This window comes from Podarcis vaucheri (genome assembly GCF_965113315.1).
Source record: "Podarcis vaucheri genome assembly, chromosome: 9".
Lineage (NCBI taxonomy): Eukaryota > Metazoa > Chordata > Lepidosauria > Squamata > Lacertidae > Podarcis > Podarcis vaucheri.
The window spans coordinates 45508960-45529480 of NC_138767.1; the positions used below are offsets into that span (position 1 = coordinate 45508960).

The window sequence follows — 20521 nt, forward strand, 5'->3', positions numbered from 1 at the left end:
TGCTTTGGATTCACAAACATCTGAAAAACCATTATATATATATTACAATATACAACACCTATCAGATTAATATTCTGCATGTCTTTCTTGGGAAACATGCATGCTCACTGCCAGAAAAAGCAGAATATTATTCTTTAGGCAAAGTTATGTTATTTCAGGAAATGTTAGTTTCTATAGCTGCATTACTATGACACATTGTAAAAAAGGGGAAATATTTAGAATCGGAGTTTTTCATTCTAATTCTTGAAGTAGAAGTATTATATATTTTTAAATATGAACAATAATGCAGTTTATCTGCACATTAATCTAACATTTCTTATAGAATCAAAATTTCATTTTTGGAATCTGAAGGTATGGGACTATTAATAAATTTGAACAATGAACAACAAATGAAAATTATTGTTTAAAAGGCAACAGTACTACTTACTTGGGAGCAAGCCCCATTGAACTCTCTGGCACTTACATCTGAATAGACCTGTATGGAATTCCACTGTTAGCTAAGGATACTTGCCGGTATCTCTTCTGTGTAGTTATTCACTTTCTTTCATTGTGTTTGTTTTTTCATAAATAAAGTATTACATCAATGGGCAGTAAATGTCGGTGTGCTGTCTAGTACACTCTGGTGCTATAAAATATCTCATTCAGAAGGAATGTCTTAAAGTATTGTCTCATTCCCTTAAAATCTAAGCAAAAATTTGAGAAATTTTTCTTGAGGGCCACTGCAGCTATGTCACAATGTAAAGCAAATAATTACACAGATTATTGAGCAACCATGCAACAAGCTTGCCTTTTATGGCACTGTGTACTTTGTAATATGTCTTTCAAGACTGCCATTTGGGAAGCTTGCGTGGAAACTGTATGTCAAAAGAATTCAGAGAATTGCTGAAATGGCTAACCTATGTTTCATTGTACCGCTTTAAGCCTTAAAAAAATCAAAAAAATCTTTCCAGTTCTTCTGTAACAAGCAGGAACAATGGTTCTTTAGTATTAGAATTTTTTTTTACAAATATCAATAATGGGGATTTTATGAAGTCACCCAAATGCCCTCTATACAGTGACGTTGCTGGTGATACATTTAACGCTTTGAAGACAACTGCAGACAGACCGTTCAGAGGCAAAAGAAGTTAAACAAATGCTATCAGAAGAGATTTGATTTTTGTGGCATGGTGAATATTGAGATAAAGGATCTGGCTGTTCCTGTAATTCATTTTTAGGACTCTATCCATCAGTTCCTCAGATATTAGTACTAGAGTTACTGGAGTATCTGATAACTTAGCATCCTTATATGCCTTCCAGTCTTAGTAAAAACCACATGCATGTCAGTAACTTTAAGTGTATCATAGTTTGACATCACACCTGGAGGTACACACTCTATTGTGAATTGCATCCAAGGTGAATTCAACTATCTTGTATTTTTTAAATCGTATGTTTTATCTGTCTCCTCAATACTCTTGGATACCTGTGCTTTATCCAAGTCTGTAGAATTGCGTATCTCTGAAATAAGAATAAAGTTTGCCATTCATAGTACTGAGACTTGTCAAGGCCCTGGGGGGAATTGGCAAATTGTAATTAGATGATGTAACTGTTGTAAATTGTTGAAATGCCAAAGTTATGCTGGCTGGCATTTTGGAATGCACGTTAAAAAAAACAAAACCCTTATGACAACAAATTTGTTTTTGTTTCATTCTCAATAGAATGTTAATGGCCAAAAGAATGTTAAAGACACATTTCTTTAGCACCTCCTCACATTCAAAAAAATTATTTTCCCCCACCTCAGTTTTCTGTAAACTCGTGTGCTCGATGTATGTGTGCTCATTGAATATTCTTCTTTTAAAAGGTGGTTTTGGAGAGCGTGCAGTGTCAAAAAAAAGTGATGCCCTGTTTCAGCTTATAGACAGCATAAGAAGATTTGGCTCAGGTATTGTACTATTCCAGTGGGTAGATGTCCAGATTTTACAATGCCAATACAATACAATGTAAGATTTGTCTCCATCACAATCCACAGAGGTGTGCAGACATTGATTTGCTAGCTCTTGCATGTACCAGCTTCCCTGAGATCAGTGGAGGCACACAAACTGCGTACAGACGGGGTTTCTCTATTGAGACCAATGGACAAGCTCTGGTGGATTAGGGAATTCTATATATGCTGTGAGTAAAAGAGACCCTAAAAAAAATAAATGTTTGGGCTGAACTGCTTAAGCCTAGTTTATGAGAAATGGGAAACTCTGAAAAGTGACTAAATTTATCCCAAAGTTCAAGTTTGACAGATCCTGTTTTATATTTAATTTCTGGAATCTTAATATGGAAGGCAAATCAAAATTACAATTACTGCTTGGTGCCTCTCAATAAATGACTTACTGTTCATTCATTGGGAAATGCAATAATATAGGTTGGTGATATGGACACTGATGCATTAGTTACAATGACTGAGATAAATTTGCATCCACCGTTGAGGGAAAAAGTGGCGGGGTGTCAAGGCTCAGAGAATACTATCCCTCCCCAAAGAAAAGTCCTTACCATGTAATTTATTCAGTATTCACAGAGAGAGAGAAAGGGGCATAGTCTCTATGCAGTGATGGCATTACTCCAAGTAAAGTCCCATCCCACTTCGTCTCCTCTAATCTACGTTATAATCTGAGCCTTCTGCCACTGAGCTCTCTGTTCTACTACTCTCAGCGCCCATCTGGTCCTGGGAGAAGGGGGGTCAGGAATGCATTCCAAGGACACTGAGTCTGTCAGCTGTCTCCCCCCCTTTATTGCTGTTCCTCTTCCAATATTTCCCAGCTTCTGCTCTCTGCAGCCTCTGAACTACGCCCTTCTGCAAACCACTGATCTAAATCTATACTGTCCTCCTGTTCACATTCCCCACCATTCCTCCTCAGTCCAGCCCCTGACATGGAGGGAAGTAGTTGCAGAATGAGGTGTCTACAGGAGAAGAGTTAGGATCCTCTTTCTGCCTTCCACCATCTCTCTTGCGAATTGTCCCCTGCAACAGAGAAGTGGCACCCAGGGTTTGGAAAAGTGACTTGGCTGTGTAACATCATGCAGCCCTGGTAGACTTAATTTGCCTGCCTTTTTTTAAATGCTTAAGTGCTTTTTATATAACAACATGTGTGAATCCTTATAAATAAAGATTCAGTTATACAACTGTATCTGACTAACCACTGCATTAAGGCAGAGTTTCATAGGACTGGCAACAGGATCCTGTGTGCCAGTTCAAGGAAGCTGTTCTGCTGTCTCAGGACTTGAACCCAGTTCCAAGTCTGGTACTATGGCACCAGCATGCCTGTTTTCCAGGGATTTTCCAAGCAGGTGCAAACAGGGACACATGGCAACGAAGACATGAGCTGCATGGTTGCATGGATTTGGCATTGGTGCATGATAAACAGCTGCATAGTATTGAGCTATTAGTTTGTTTCATTTTAAGCATTTGTTAATTCATGTTTGTCCATTGCATTGCAAGTCTGGGTATATATATATATATGTCTGTGTGTGTGTGTGTGTGTGTGTGTGTGTGTGTGTGTGTATGTATATATGGGGGAAATCCTTCTATCTTTGAAGAAGATATTTTCATTAATGAAATTTTATGCATTTTGTTCCATTTTCTTTTATAAATATATTTGCAGGTTTTCAGCAAAATAATATAACAAAGGGAAGAGCAGCTCTAACATTCTCAGGGAGCTATGAGAAGAAACGGTTTCCACGAGCAGCTACATCACGCACAGAACGGATATGGCCTGGGGGTGTCATTCCATATGTTATAGGTGGAAATTTCACTGGTAAGAAAGACATAAGATACACTTTTATCCTTGAAGGAATTGACCCTTAGAATTAGTAGAATTTTTAAAAAATGAAAGAGAGGTCTTGAAATGGATTCTCTCTTTCTTGTTTTCTAGGTGTCCTGGCTATATATTACAATAACAAACTCTGAAATAAACACATATTTTATAGTACAAGTGTCTTTATACAATTGTAGCTCCTTTAAAGCTTTCTATACAAATGCTTTAATCCCTAAAAATTAAATGTAACTTGAAAATGCTGTGAATCAAGTAGCACTCAAGTGACTAAGGTGCAGTGTGTGATAGCAAACTAATTCAACTTTTCCTTTTATCATACTATCTTGAGATTCAGGTCAACTTAAATACACATACAGTTTAGCTTATATGAAAATGTTGCAGTTCCTGTACTCAACGACTCCAAGATGCCTCTTTTCCACTGAAATAAATTCAATGTACATTTCACATGGTTGGCTAAAAGAAATAGTCATACATCACAATTAAATATCAGGAGAGCTTTCTAATATATTTTAAAGCACGTGTAACATGATAAAACAACAAGCAGGTTCTTATCCAGCAAGGGATATGCTCACAGAAACCTGCATCAACATGCATTTGCCCTCGAGGTGGATAGGAGCATGTGATGGTGGAGGGAGATAGGGAGAGAGAGGAATAAGGGCAATTTTCTTGCCCAAAAAGTATACTGGAACACAGATACACCCGATTATCTATCTCTGCTTCCCAATTAAAATGAATAGTCTTTCTTGGTCAGAGATTTCTAATTTAAATGATACGGAATGGGAGCCAATTGTTTAGAATGAGTTATTGGGACCAGTGTTACTCCAAAATTCTTGTATGCCAAAGACAATGTACATCAGATTTAGCAAAAAAAAAAGGCTCAGAAAAGGGAGAGACTCCTATTAGTTGCCAAGCAAATGCAAAGTCCAGTCACTGTGTCAGCTCATCATTCACTCCTCTCTCATCTCATTATCTCCTGGAATATTGTATTGAAATTTGTCTTGCATGGAATCATGCAGATGTGCTTGGCAAACCTGCATAGATTAGAGAGCTCAGAGCACTGTGTGTTCAGTAGCCCACTCTCCGTTCTGTTGGTATAGTGGTTTTTGATACAAGACTGCCAAAGCAATGATCAGGTCCATGTGTGCAAGAAATTCTGTTGCAGCTTGTGTTATGCTTTTGTCGGGTCAGCTTTTCCCCCCACACAAGCTATACATGCACACCATTAGGAAGAGAGGTCTGCACATGGCATGCCTATCGCACAAACAGATGAAACAGTTGTGTGAGTCTGCACTCTCTGAAGTTACACTCTGCTCATTCCTGATTTTGGGATGCACGCACATTTTAGAGGCAGCTGATGAAATGTGAAAACACACGCAGGAGTGATCAGTCAGTAATGTCTCTGCATTCAAGGCATCCTGCAGATATTTCATTCTGCTGCCTATAGCTTAGTTCAGTGCTGTTTTTTCACATGTTTTTCAACATGTTCAGATGTTGCTGGTCTCCACCTCCCATGAGACTTAGCTGACATGGCCCTGGATAATGGGAGTTGTACTTCAGCCACCATCTGGAGGACCCCAAGTTCTCTTCCCCTGACCCAACGGACTAATACTGTGGTCCCAGTACAACAATAAAGAAACCAAACATCATGGCTTCTCAACATGCAGCACACCTGCACCAGTTGGAACTCACTAACCTAAGCCATTCCAGGTGTGATGTTCCAACAGTGGCTCAGTAAACCTCTTCTGCTGCTTGCCTTGCACTGTAAAGTGGGGTGGGGTGGGCAGGGCGTTGCTATTATTCACCACAAATTAAAACACATTGCAACAGATTAAAGGTAAAGGTAAAGGTCCCCCTGCCCGTACGGGCCAGTCTTGCCAGACTCTAGGGTTGTGCGCTCATCTCACTCTATAGGCCGGGAGCCAGCGCTGTCCGCAGACACTTCCGGGTCACGTGGCCAGCATGACAAGCTGCATCTGGCGAGCCAGCACAGCACACGGAACGCTGTTTACCTTCCCGCTGGTAAGCGGTCCCTATTTATCTACTTGCACCCGGGGGTGCTTTTGAACTGCTAGGTTGGCAGGCATTGGGACCGAACGACGGGAGCGCACCCCGCCGCGGGGATTCGAACCGCCGACCATGCGATCGGCAAGTCCTAGGCGCTGAGGTTTTACCCACAGCACCACCTACGTCCCATTACAACAGATTAAAGTAACTTAAAATCACAAAAAATGGGATAGGTCATAAAATATACATCAAGAACTCTACCATCAGCATTCTCCAAGAACTCTGTAGTGAAGGAGCTAGATATTTTGTGGTTTTATATTTTGATTTTATTCTGTGAACTGCCTTGAGACTTTCAGGTGTATGCCGGTATATAAATTCTAATAATAATAATAATAATAATAATAATAATAATAATAATAATACCACCACCTTTGTGGAGAGTGAGTTCCACAACTTAGGGGCTTGCATAGACAATATATTATCAAACGTTTGACAGGATGTGAGTGATGGACTGTGTCTTTGCATTTCTGGGTCACAGGATGTTCAAACCTGGGGTGAAGAGTTGATCTGACATTTCACCCATTTCTTTCTGAACACAAGGTTGTATCTACTGGTGGCTTTGTGCTAAAGGAAGCACTTCCACTCATGTAACTTAATGCACCCATTTTTATCAATCCCTCCTACCAGTTGCAGCCCTCTATGCCATATCCTGTGCTGTTCTAGAGGATCCCCCAGCTGTCAAGCGTAGCTTTTGAATAGGATAGGATGACAAGAAAATCACTTCTGCTAGCACAAAGCCACTGTTGGATATAACTTAGAAGTAATGAAAAAGTGTAATGTTATGAATTCACCTTGTAGGATTTGTGTGCATATTGGGGTACATTTTGGAAAATGTTGCCTTTGCTGTGCGAAGTTTATACTATTTGCCAGTCACTGTTTTCATTGCTTATTTCCCAAAACCCGCATCCAGTATTAGTTTGCACTTGAAACACTCTTGCTTGTTTCAAGTGCGAGTGTTTCCCCCCCAAAACCATCAAATTTACTTGAATGCTGTTGGCGTGAAACAGGATACAATTTCTCTCTCTAAAAATCATTTCTGTATTTCATTGCAAACATTGATTCCAGGCAGTCAACGAGCAATGTTCAAGCAGGCAATGCGGCATTGGGAAAAATATACCTGCGTTACATTCATTGAGCGAAGTGACGAAGAAAGTTACATTGTGTTTACATACAGGCCTTGTGGGTAAGTTGGTGTGAAAGTATGCTTAATGTACTCATGTGGTATGCTTAGAAGCACACAACTGGAACAGATGAGAAGAGAACTGGAACAGATGAGAAGAGTCGATCTGACATTTCACCCATTTCTTTCTGAACACAAGGTTGTATCTACTGGTGGCTTTGTGCTAAAGGAAGCACTTCCACTCATGTAACTTAACACACCCATTTTTATCAATCCCTCCTACCAGTTGCAGCCCTCTATGCCATATCCTGTGCTGTTCTAGACAGATCTACACTCTCTGCCTTGATCACAGTGCACCAGTTGAGATGGTGCACTGCAGAAAGTTACGCATAGAGCAAATTGCTTCAGTTGACTCAAGCAAGGGAGATGACTTAGGGGAAAGCCAAGTCCTTTCAAAAAGTATGTGTACGTGCATGTGTGTATTTTAAATTTAAAAGATATTTACAATGATCCCCTCTTTGTGTATTGAATATCAATTTGCAGCATCGCCTTCTTTGCAAATGTGCATCGTACATGCACATGGTACTTGAGAAGAGTTTTATTACTATTTATCTGAAGCCAAATATAAAAAGTATAAAGTAAACTCAAGACCCATTTCTGAGGTTTTCCAAGTATGCAAATGCTCCACATGTATGTGGAGCTTCCATGTGTGACTTTACCATTCATTGCAACACTTGAAACAGTTTTCTACATGTATCCTGTTGTATGTACAAAGCTACCTCAGAATTTGCAGAAATTGAAGTTCCTAAGTCGTTTGAAAGTTTTATAGACACCAACTGGTAAACATACAAAGCTCTGAATAAGGCTCACAGTAGTCATTTGGTGTATATAATCAGCTTTCCGTAATTAAATATGGCTTTATATTGGGCGGGAAAATCAGTTAGTGAATCTGAGGCACATTTATCAGTATTGTAAGCATACATACACTTTGAAGTCAATTCTGTTGAAAATGAAACCTTATCATCCCCCATGTGGTCTACACTTAGCTCTCCTACATGTTTTTGTAGGAAATCTTTAAACCTTGTCAAAGTCAGTGTTATTGTTGTATTACACATAAAGGTAAAGGTACCCTTGACCATTAGGTCAGGGGTACCTGACCTGTCTGCTGTCTGCGTTTGTCCGCAGACAGCTTCTGGGTCATGTGGCCAGCATGACTAAGCCGCTTCTGGCGAAACCAGAGCAGCGCACGGAAACGCCATTTACCTTCCCACAGGAGTGGTACCTATTTATCCACTTGCACTTGATGTGCTTTTGAACTGCTAGGTGGGCAGGAGCTGGGACCGAGCAAAAGGAGCTCACCCCATTGCAGGGATTCGAACCGCCGACCTTCCAATAAGCAAGCCCTAGGCTCTGTGGTTTAGACCACAGTGGCACCCGCGTTCCCTTTTATTACACATATTGCAGCATATAATGCTGGTTACAGAAGAATGGAAGTGTGATGGCACCCTGTGTTGTAATGAGCATTTGTGTCAAAACTAGTTCAAGACTGTGGTACTCATAGTTGTTATTAGGGCAACTACCCTGCAATGTATACCACATGTGTATTAGATAACCTGCTTGCTGCAAGGATATAAAGAGCTAGTCCCTTGCATCCCTATCTGGTAGGCTTACCCAGTGGGATTTTAGTTTTTCTCTCCCATTTGAATGGCAAACCTTGTGCCATATGACAATGGCTTTGAACCCCTCCTTGCTTTCAGGAGGTTTGCCATGTAACATGCAGGGCTGGCTGTTTGAAAAAGCTCTTTGCTTTGCAGAACTAGTTGCATAGTTCTTAGTATCCAGGTCCCTTGTTCAGTGGAATCTAAGATATGATGCACTCTCTGAGTCCTCTCCAAGGTAAATAGGAACTCTAGTGCCACCTTTGAATAATTTTGATTTAGAAGTTGAAACCATGGGGTGTGTGTGTTTCATTAATAGTCTCTGCCTACCAATGATAATTACTTAGAGTAACCTCTTTGACAGAGGAACAGGGGAACTGTGATCCTGTTGTTTCTTCTCAATCTCTCAGTGACTTTCAATACCATTGACCACAGTATCATCTGGACTATTTTTTTGTGTTGGGAGGGGGGCACTCTTTTATAGCGGCTCTACCACTACTTGTGGGGCCAGGTTCAGTGAGTTGCACTGGCTAACTATGAATCGTAGCCGGCTTAGTTTTACTCAGAGTAGACCCATTGAAATCCACCTGGCCCAGGGCAGGGCCTGACAAGTTTTATAAGGACTGATGATGCTGCTGCTCAGCAGAGAGGGCTTCTTCTTTTAAATTGCTTTTGAATTGTTTTTTATATCATTTAAAATTCCTTTTTTTTAGTGTAAAGGCATTTTGTGGGATGTGCCTGGGAGGAAAGGAGTGGGGGAGAGCAGTGGGAGGCCCAGTTACAATGGTTCTGGGTAGGAGGAGGTATGGTGTGGGAAGACGGGGAGGCCAGGTAGGGGGCAGCCGGCACAGGCTGTTAGTGACTGTGCCATGTGCCATGTGCCAGCCCCTCCAGTCTGCAACTGCTGCTGTTGAATGCCAGGTCAGCCCAGAATAAAATCTCCCTCATCCACGATCTGATTATACAGTGATTTTGACAGCAAAGTCTGTATTTCACAAACGATCTTAAGACTTACTTATTCAAAACAAAGTTCTGAATTTTCATATGCAGACTAATAGTTCTGCTTTCTGGCTTAAAGGCAAACTGCAAACTGCCATTAACAACATGACTAGCTAAATGATCTCATAAACTGACTTTTGCATTGTGAATGATCTTGCAACTAGAGATGGAAGGTATTTTGAGTCATCATGCTCATGCAAGGGTGTGTTCAGTTCATATAATGTTAGCCTTCTGCTGTCATTGTATAAGATGCTTTAGACTATCACACCTTTTACAGTCCAGCTGCCTAAATAAACACTAAGCACTTGACCTGGTTCTGTTTCCAAATTCCTCTAATCAGCTTAAAGCCCATCTTTAGGCTTTTAACTCTCAGGAGCATGAAAAAAATATATTACTCAAACAGCAAGTTTAATGTCATCTTTAGAATGTTTTGCGCTCTCTCAGACTGTCAGTTATTGCACTTTACTTGCCATTATTGATCAGCTAGAATGATTAAATGGAATTAGAGATTCATAGATAGTTAGTGCCTTTAACTACTGTCTGGTGCAATAAAGATTAAAGAAATCAAGATCTGGAAAGTCAGGCTTTTGGCATGGTTTGCAGAGGATTGCTGGGCTATGTGCCAAGCACACCTAGCAGAAGTGGCCACAATAGTGATACAGACCACAGTGTTCTTTTCGAGCATCACTCTTTTGTATTCCTAACCCTTTGACTCAGTACTGTTGTCTTAGTGGTAGTCTAGGCACTTAATTGGATGAATCAGATATGTTCTTGGCAGGCCACGCCAAGCAGTGAGTCCCAATGACCCTGTTGTGGTCTATAGTAAGGCGGTTATTTTAAGACTCTGTTGCTGATAATGGCTGCTTTCTTTTGAAGTACAACCAATTATCGGCATGAAGCGCCTAAAATGCACTAAGTGTGATGAGCATTAAGAAACTGCTGTGGACAGATGATTTTGAAAATACAGTGGTACCTCGGGTTACAGACGCTTCAGGTTACAGACTCCGCTAACCCAGAAATAGTGCTTCAGGTTAATAGTTTTCAGGCAACTAGTCTTTCCCAGCCCTGCCCTTACTTGTTTTCTCCTGCCTGGACAGCTCAGTTGGTTAGAGTGTGGTGCTAATAACGCCAAGGTTGCAGGTTAACTAGCTTTTTATGAATTAGGATCTGCAGGGCTATTAGAAGGTAACAAATGTATTCATTGGTGATCTACAGAGAGCAGCAAGCCACTTGTGGGGGAGCAGGTGGGGATATTGGGGCTGAACAGATGGGAAGAAGAGATTATATGTAGCACAGACTTAGAATGATTAACTTTTGTTTTTCAAAAAGGAAAAAAAGGAAAAAGGAAAAATAATTTTCCTAAGATGTGTTGCTTATCACTAAAATACTTTACACGCCCCCCCTACTCCAACATGACGTACATGACCTTAAAAAGCAGTGGATTGCTGAAATGGGTCAGAAGCTGATCATAAGTTACTATCTTCAGAGGATTTAAATCCCCTGTCTTAAACTGAGAGCTCTATTTCACTAACCCATTAGCTTTAAAAGAGTATTGTTTTGCAAAGTGGGTTTTCATAAAGCTTGTTTTTATGCAGACCTATGCCTACTCTGGGCTAAAAATATTCAGTTTATACATAAAGGATCCTGCTTGCATAATAAATTATACAAACACATAATATATGTATTTAATTCATTCAATTTAAGGTGTGAGTCAAACTGTATTTTTTTAAAAAAGGTCCAGTGACACCAAGAGGACTTTAAATTGACTGAATCATTGTATTTCAGGCAAAATTATATTCTATAGCAGTTTGTAGTGTGGTGGAGGTGAGCTCAGGCAAGGGCATTTCCTAGGCATCTTTCAAAAATCATGTGAACTAGTAGCCTCTTTCAGAACATTTTATACAAAGTGTGATTCTAATGGAATCTTTTTGCCACGTAATCCGGCTATCACATTTTTGCTCATGTTCCAAGTTTTATTTCTGTGATGTTTAGGATTAGTTTGCTCCAAGCCAATATAGAAGGTTGTCATTCGACATTTCTGTGAGCATTGCCACATCAATATGATTCCCAGTCAGGAGAACCCTGGAGGGAAGAATTTAAGGGAACAATACGTGTATAGATACTTAAGCGTTGTGATTTTATTGCGGAGGAGATCAGAAGCAAAGAAAACCGGGGAGTGTGAACTAGGAGGCTACAGACCAGCAGCTCAACCACAGTAAGATTGTCCTGTACACTGCAGAGTTCAGAGAATGTGGTATGGGCATTGACTTCCTGGGACCCAAAGTTATTCCATGGGACTGCTATTCTTTTTAACTGAGTCCAAACTTGAGCAAGCCCTGTGCTTGCAGTGGCCACAACAGATGATGTGGGCCCTCCTCTTCCTCCTCCTTCATCTTCTTTGGATGAGGGTTCTGAATTGCGTCACTCTCAGCAGGAGGGATCAGTTTTGGATCTGGTAGATCCATGGGCAGCTTTGTTCTGCCTTCCACCAGTTCAAGGCCCTGTGGCTTATGCCACTGGTGGGAACACAATGGTCTGTAGTTTCATAATGGCAACACTTTTCGTGGGGGCCTCTGGAACACCCACAACCAGCAGATGTTGGCAGATGACCACCTCTGCCATATCCTAAACCCCTCCAGCAGCGAAGATCAGGGGATTAGGACTTCTCACCCTTCAACCTCAACATGTATTTGGGGACACATTTCTTAATTTTGTAATATTTATTTGTAGTGTTGCTGTTGTAGCCCATCACCCATTAATGTCTCCCCAATTGCCAGATGAAGTTCATTGCTTTAAAAGTTGTATTCTGCTGAGTCACATTCGTAGCAGATCCACTGAAATCAGTGAACGAGTGAGTCGTAAGTCACAAGTCCATTGGATTCAGTGGGTTTACTCTGAGTTGGACTTAACTGGATACAACCCTGCTTATATCCTCTGTGGTAAATAATTGTTTCAGTCTCATTAGTCATGTCTCTGTGCTCCTAAATTGCTTAGAGGTTTTATCAAGTGGTATACAAAATAGAAGTAAAGGGGGGGGGATTGGATAAATATACTACCATCCAGAAATCCCAGGGCCTTTATGCTTTTAAAAAAGATATTTGGCAAAAGGTGCATCTAAGCATCATATATGATACCTGGAAATTCAAGAGGAATTTAAGTTGGTGAATTGGCACAGGAAGAAATGATTAGCCCCTCTCCCAGAGTGCCACAGAGACAAAAAAAATTATTCAGGCTACCATCAATGGTAGCTACTATTAAAGCTTTTAAGTGATACCAGAATGTCCTGTCATCATGTCTGGCTTGTGTTAGAACTGACTAGAAAAAATAATAATTAATGGCTTTCTTTTTATAAATATGTTTTATATCACAGTTTGGAATACTCCACAACTTGAAAGCATATTTAATGACTTTCAGATCACTAGGTGTTAAAAATATTTAAATGTATCTGCAGCCGCCCCACATTAAACTGATAAAGAATTTGAGGGGGAAGTGACGTTGCACTGTTTTTTACTCAGAAATGCTTTCCTTTGTCAGTCTTTTCTTTTGCTGGTGATGGAATTAATTTTGGCTGACCTCCTCAAGGACCATATGATTTTAAGCGTTCTTGCTGTAAAAACAAATGCTTCTTATACCTCCACCCCTATCTCCAAGAAGAAAATTGTACAATTAAATGTTTACTTTTTTATATAAAAAAGAGAGAGAGCCAAAGTTTAATCTTCCTGACAAACCACAGAAAAACTAATGATTTTCAGAAGATTAAAATGCAAATTGCAGCACCTTCTTGGCAACGAGCAATATTCACATAAGTTTTCATCCGTGTTCTTCTTCTAAATTACAGGTGCTGTTCTTATGTAGGCCGAAGGGGTAATGGCCCTCAGGCAATTTCTATTGGCAAGAACTGTGATAAATTTGGAATTGTTGTTCATGAGCTGGGACATGTGATAGGATTTTGGCATGAACACACAAGACCAGACAGAGATGATCATGTAACCATCATCAGAGAAAACATCCAGCCAGGTGAGACCATTTTAGTGTGCTTTCTTATATTTTAGTGTGGTGTCTTATATTTTAAAATGCTGCCCCATTTTATTTGCTTGCGGCTCTTGAGGTTCTTGCACATTGATTTAACTGGATAGTGCTAAAACAGCAAAATTCAGCTGTGCTGTTCAGGGTGGGTGTTTATATGAGACATTTGCATTATGCAAGGTAAAGGACCCCTGACAGTTAAGTCCAATCGCGAACAACCCTGGGGTTGCAGCGCTCATCTTGCTTTACTGGCCTAGGGAGCCGACATTTGTCTGCAGACAGCTTTTCCAGGTCATGTGGCTAGCATGACTAAGCCGCTTCTGGCGAAACCAGAGCAGCGCACGAAAACACCATTTACCTTCCTGCCGGAGTGGTACCTATTTATCTAGTTGCACTTTGATGTGCTTTCGAACTGCTAGGTTGGCAGGAGCAGGGACCGAGCAACAGGAGGTCACCCTGTCAGTGGCGTAGCGTGGGGGGTGCCAGGGGTGCCGGCCGCACCGGGCGCAACATTTGGGGGGCGCGTTTGGCCGGCCCCCCTCGAGGAAGCGGGAACCTCTCCAAGGCGGGAGAGACCTCCTCCCGCCGCCAGCCTTCGGAAGGCTGCTCCGAAGCCTGGCGGTGGGGCGGAGAGACCTTCTCCCCGCGCCAGCCTTCGGATGGCTGTCCTGAAGACTTGTGGTGGGAGCAGTGGCGTAGCGTGGGGGTGCAGGGGGGGCTGCCGCACCTGGCGCAACGTCTGGGGGGGCGCGGAAGAGACTCAAGTGCTAAAACCCACGGGTTAGGGGGCGCAAATTACTTGCCTTGCCCCGGGTGCTGAGAACCCACGCTACGCCACTGCACCCTGTTGTGGGGATTTGAACCGCCGACCTTCTGATCGGCAAGTCCTAGGCTCTGTGGTTTAGACCACAGCACCACTCGCATCCCAACAGCGCCACTTGCGTCCCTATTATGCAAGGGGTACTTTGTGTTAATACAGTGAATACTTAGTAAAAGCAGTTGATAGCTTATGCAGTCTCCATAACCTCAAGCTGGCTCCTTGGCAGTTTACCCTTGTTTGAAGAAGCTGTTGTTGTTGTTAATTGGTTATATTGAAGGTATGTGCCCCTAGGCATCTTTGCAGATGATTTATTTCTCTCTAACACTTGAGTGAGTGAACTACATCTTTAAACCCTGTAAGAAACCATTTGAATGTCCTGGGTGCGTAGAGAGAAATGTCTCTATATTTGGAAATGAAGAATAGGAGCAGCCAGTAGAATATGGAAAAGGGCTGGTTGTGAGGAGAAACTATGTGATGGTTGAAATTATGTTCATACATGGTAGTACAAGGCTCCAATGAAGATGATAAAGCCGTTTGAAAATTAAAAATATGCTGTAGATAATAAATAATAATGAGTGCAGGAATGGGTTACAAAATCAGTTCCACATTATGTTAACGGCATCAAAAAACCTTGATTTTTATGTTCCCACAGCAACAGTCAGAGTAGCAAACATGACATTAAGAACATATAATGAATGAGTCAGATAAGGACAGAAAGTAGTCCCAGAATATTTGTCTCTATTTGGCTTTCTTCCTATTCAGCATAGCACGTAGCACAGTAAGATGGGGTTTCATAGGGCTGTTAAAAGAATAATTTGATTCATGAGGGAAAAAATGATATTTAAGAATGATTGCATTAAGAATGAATCAAAAAGCTGTTGATAGTTGTGCAGAAACGTTTGGCTTCATCAGTATTGAGTTTCTCTGGCTGAATGAGGAATGGCTAAGGCGAACTTGCCAGGTTATGAACAGGTGATACCTGAGAGTCTGACATATAAATGTAATATTTGTTCTTGAGGGGCATAGCATCAAACCTTAAAAAACACTATACCACCAGTACTCTGCAATAGTTGTAAGATGTGAAAACTCACCTTTGGATCCCAATGTTGTGGCAGGAATTGGTCAAGGTTGCCCAGAAACACCATTCAGTGCTCCGAACAAATGGATGGAGGAAAAATTAGAATAGAGGGTAAAAATTAATGTGCCCCTCCTTTCCTGCCTCCCTTTCTCTCTGCCTAATGTGTCCAGTTATAGAGAGGCTGGATGTGCTTCAGGAGATACTAAAATGCATTGTACTGGGCCAGAAAAATAAAACATCCTACATAAGTCCTGAGGTGGTTCCAAAGTCTCAAGATCAGCCCATTCCATCTCAGACCACTTTGGGTTGTCTCGAATTCTGAGGAGGTCTAAATATCTCCAAAGTGGATATATTCACTCATTCATTGTCAGAGGTGAATGCACAGCAGTACTGTATGTAAGTAGAAGGGCTGGGACTTCTGTTTTCTTCTGTTTTTCTCTTTCTTTTTAGGAAAGGCTTACATGAGATCTTGCTTATGAATTATAGGTCAGGAGTACAACTTTTTGAAGATGGAGCCTGGAGAAGTGAATTCTCTGGGGGAGCCATATGATTTTGATAGCATTATGCACTATGCCAGGAACACCTTCTCAAGGTTGGAGTCTCAGGTTATACCTTTTGACTTTTAATTCCATTCTTCTTTGTGTATATATTTTATAGATGTAGTTTTGATTCAGGCAATTGACCAAAGAGGTTTATCATGTTGTAGCTCCTCAAGCTAATAGTTGTGAAAATGGTTCTCTTAGATATGTCTGATTATTTTATAAGTATGTTCTCATAATGATCATTGATAGACTTTTCTTACACTTGTCTTACAGTAATCCCCACTTTAAAAGAAAAAGAAAAAAAGAAAACTGCTCGCTTGCTCTCAGAGTTTTCTTGTTCATAGTAGACAATGGGGAACTTCCTGTGCTAGGCTGCTAGATCATAGCCATTACCTTCAACAGGAACAAGTCCTATTTTGTCACTAGGAGGGAGCAAAATAGAATAAGCCTTCTCAGAACACAAGGTCTAAAGGTGCCAAGGTGAAAAAAGGTTATTCCAGGCTGCTATATAAAACATTTTGCCAGTAACAGGAACAATGTGGAATGTTCCCAGTCATTATATATTAGAAATTCTGTTACTCGTGGAGATTAGATCTTTTCTTAATTGTGAGTGACACTAATTTGATCATTTTTAGATTACTGTAATGGAAAATGAAACCTTCAGAAAGCACTCATGGTGCTTGGTAAAAGGATGAATCAATCTGACTATGTTCTTTTATGCATGTCTTTTGAATGTGCCCCCCCAATAGACATGCAGGCTTTTTATGTATTGATTTCCCCCCGTAATAAATTCCACTACAGTTCAAAAGATTGCATGTACCGTTGACTATGATTATAAAAATAAGAGTTTTCTGATAGACCTATGACCCTTTTAAAAGATTGCATTGACAAATAAATGCTTAGAATAAAGTATGCTAGCATGGTGAACAGCACCTGATCAAAGCAGTCTATAAGCATAATCTACCTTGCATATATTCAAGCAGTTGTGGAAATGATTGGGAACAAGAAAATGATTATGGTTCCTCAAAAGCAAAAGCAGCATTTGAAGCAGATTTCATTGTACTAATTATATGAAAACTAACAGTTTAGTGTGGGATATGTTGCTCTTGATATTAATTTAATTTCATTGCACGAGAGCAATTGATGTTCGGAATTGTTGACAGTTTGCTAAGGAACAGGGACTTGAGCAGAACAGTTTACCAAACTGTTGTTGCATGGTTGTCAACAACAAACCAATTTAATCAAGCAAGCCACTCTCAAGTTTATTTATTTATTATATTTTTTAAGATCTAATTTGGCCAAGAACATAAGCAAAAGTTAGATTCTGATAGCTTAGTTTGAGATGAAACCTGATCGGGTTTCTTGTTTTTTTGAATTTTTTTAGGGGCATGTTTCTGGACACCATCCTTCCTTCCCGTGATGATAATGGAATCCGACCAGCCATTGGTCAGCGCACGAGATTAAGTAAAGGAGATATTGCACAAGCAAGAAAGCTGTACAGATGTCCAGGTACCGCACCATAAAACATATGCCCAATAAAGCATGCTTTCCTGCAGAATTCATGAGCGCTAACGGATAGTTTTGAATAATCTGTTTCTAATCGGTTTTCATTCAGGCAGTTAAGGCATATTTGAAATCTGAGATAGTAAGCATTTTAAAGTGTGGTAGCTCTGGGACATTAGGCACTAAGGTATGAATGGCCTGAATCTGAATTTACTGACTCATATGGCATTTCTGTGCTTGCCTACTGTAGCTGTTCACTTGCTGGATAAGGAAGTGGGGAAAAACATGATTCATTCTCTCAGTTCTTATTTAAGATATTGTACTTTAAGCCTGGAGCTATGTTTAGATGAATGATGGGTTTGTTTAACATATCTCAGCAGCGGAATCCAGATGCCCTGCAAAACAATTGCACCGAACAGCTCTTTGTGCAGGAATTCTTTATACAATAACCATCATGCTTGGTCTGGACCTCTTGCTGCAGAGAGTCTTGGTAGTACCTTGGTCACTTGGTCTGAAACTTTATTTCTTTGGCCACTCTCCCCCTCTTGCAGATCAGTTAACTAGCTCCTAGATCAGGCATAGGCAAACTCGGCCTTCCAGATGTTTTGGGACTACAACTCCCATCATCCCTGCCCACGGGTCCTGTTAGCTAGGGATGATGAGAGTTGTAGTCCCAAAACATCTGGAGGGCCGAGTTTGCCTATGCCTGTCGTAGATCCATGAAGCCTTAACAGCATCTTCTCACAATCTCCCCTCCTAAAAATGTGATTGGTCACCATTCACCCTTGTCCATGTGTAACGTCTCTTTCCTGCCCACAGCCCTTGCCTCTGCAACACAGAGCATGTGTGATGCTTGTGTGATGCTAATCTCTCACACCTGCTAGTTCTTGTCTGTTTCAGAGGAACCAATTAGAGAGGGAAGGAAGAAGATAAGCATCCCCCAGCTTCAGCTATGTACTGTATTTTTTGCTCTATAAGACTCACTTTTTCCCTCCTAAAAAGTAAGGGGAAATCTGTGTGCATCTTATGGAGCGAGTGCAGGCTGCACAGCTATCCCAGAAGCCAGAACAGCAAAAGGGATCGCTGCTTTCGCTGTGCAGCGATCCCTCTTGTTGTTCTGGCTTCTGAGATTCAGAATATTTTTTTCTTGTTTTCCTCCTCCAAAAACTAGGTGTGTCTTATGGTCTGGTGTGTCTTAAAAAGCGAAAAATACGGTATCTTTTTTCCCTTCAGGAGCATCTTTTTTTTTTTTGCACCACTCAGTAGTTCTGATAATTATTATAAACAATTCACAAGGCATATGTGTGATATAAGCATGCCAAAGAAACAACTCATGGTAGAAGAACTGGCATCTAACCAGGCAATACAGGCAATATAAAGCTGTGTTAAACTTCATAAAGTTTCTTAATCTCTCTCTCTCTCTCTCTCTCTCTGTGTGTGTGTGTGTGTCTGTCTGTATGTAAGTAAGTGAGTAATAGGTTTTTGTGGCGTGAAAAATGCTGCAGTTAGTTCTTAGGAATTGTGAATAAGGCACTGTAACCCCCTTCACTATATTTAAAAAGAAATGTAAATTAAAAAATAGCAGAGGGGCTACAGTGCCTTATTCACATTTTCTAAGGACTAACTTCAGCATAATGAAACCCATTATTAACAGGTTGTAACATATAATTAAAGTTTGTTAACAGCAAGCCATTTTATAAGCTTACAAATAATGTGTACGTTGCAAATTTTGGCAGTACCAAATGAACTGAAATCCTTCGAATTCTCATGTGTTGGAATTTTAACTAATAACATTAGGAACTACAGACCCACTGTAATGAATTTCACCTTTCAGTTAGGACAACCAAAGTGTTGCCTAACCAAAAGCAGAATATGAAATTTGTCAAGGGTAGCATTTAATTTGTGACAAATGGCATCATGGTCTTTTCTGAGCAAGCTATGTTTTAGATCAGTTAGCTACAAATGGCAGGGCTTGTGGGGTGGTGCAGGTCTTCTTGAATTAATCCAATTAATGCCAATAGGACATTTGCACTGGACACTTGGAATAACTGGGGTGAATGCCCCCTTTTTTTGACATGGCTTTAAGCTAAAGAAATGAAGGAAATGCAGGCAAAGGGATAGCTAGTAAAGCCTATAACAAAAATATTTCCATATGTTAATGCACGCCTGGGTTGGGAAGCTTCCCAGTGCTTTGACAGAAAATATCAGGCCCTGAAACTTTTCTTTCCCTTCCTGTGCTCCATCAGCTCTGGGGGGCTAGGAGAACCCCAGATCTGTTCCCTGTGGGGGCAGAGGAGAGAGATTGTTCCCTCTGGGAAGCATAAGTGTTTTTGCTGATGGAACAATCCTAATAGTGCTACACGGAATTTCTCCCCCAATATATTAATCTCTACAGTTTAGTGGAGTTACCAACAATTGCGGTGTTAAAAATAAACTGGTGTGGTCATTTGATGTGGTACCGAATACATTACTTAATATGTAGCTATACTTTGATTAGATGTCACGTGATGTGTGCTTTGTGGAGAGACAGAGAGGAAAAGGGTTTAGGCTAAGCCAGGACTTGTCTTTATTCCTCAACATATACTTTAAGTCCCATGTTTTCATGTACTGCCTCATTCAACCTTAAATAAGATTTAGCATTATTGAACATTATTGTCTGTCTTTATACAAAATCTTGTGGGTTTCCCCCCTCCCATATGTTTAAAGATTCTGCAAATCATTTATATTTAATTTGACTTTTGATTACACTTGTAATCTTGCCAGCTGGCAGCTCTTACACTGTCATTTACTGTTGATCTGATGTTCAGACAGACAGATTTCTGTTTGTAGCCAATGGCGATTACAGCATAACTCACAAAAACAAATGAGGCAATCCAAGAGTAAGTTAAACGTCAGATATGCAAGTTGTCAAAAT

The 20521-nt window shown here is 40.6% G+C and overlaps 1 protein-coding gene across 3 annotated transcripts in view; it reads left to right on the forward strand.

Moving 5' to 3' along the window:
* The window catches only part of TLL1 (tolloid like 1), a 121126-nt gene that overhangs the window by 60711 nt on the left and 39894 nt on the right, over positions 1 to 20521 (forward strand). For 2 of the 3 annotated variants that reach the window (XM_082237197.1, XM_082237195.1), the window contains exons 4-9: positions 1838 to 1918; positions 3627 to 3779; positions 6927 to 7044; positions 13477 to 13655; positions 16049 to 16154; positions 17489 to 17613. In XM_082237197.1, coding sequence (XP_082093323.1) covers positions 1838 to 1918; positions 3627 to 3779; positions 6927 to 7044; positions 13477 to 13655; positions 16049 to 16154; positions 17489 to 17613 — 762 coding nt within the window. Of the gene's footprint in view, positions 1 to 1837; positions 1919 to 3626; positions 3780 to 6926; positions 7045 to 13476; positions 13656 to 16048; positions 16168 to 17488; positions 17614 to 20521 lie in introns of those variants that run through there. The other variant, XM_082237196.1, reaches the window with a different exon arrangement.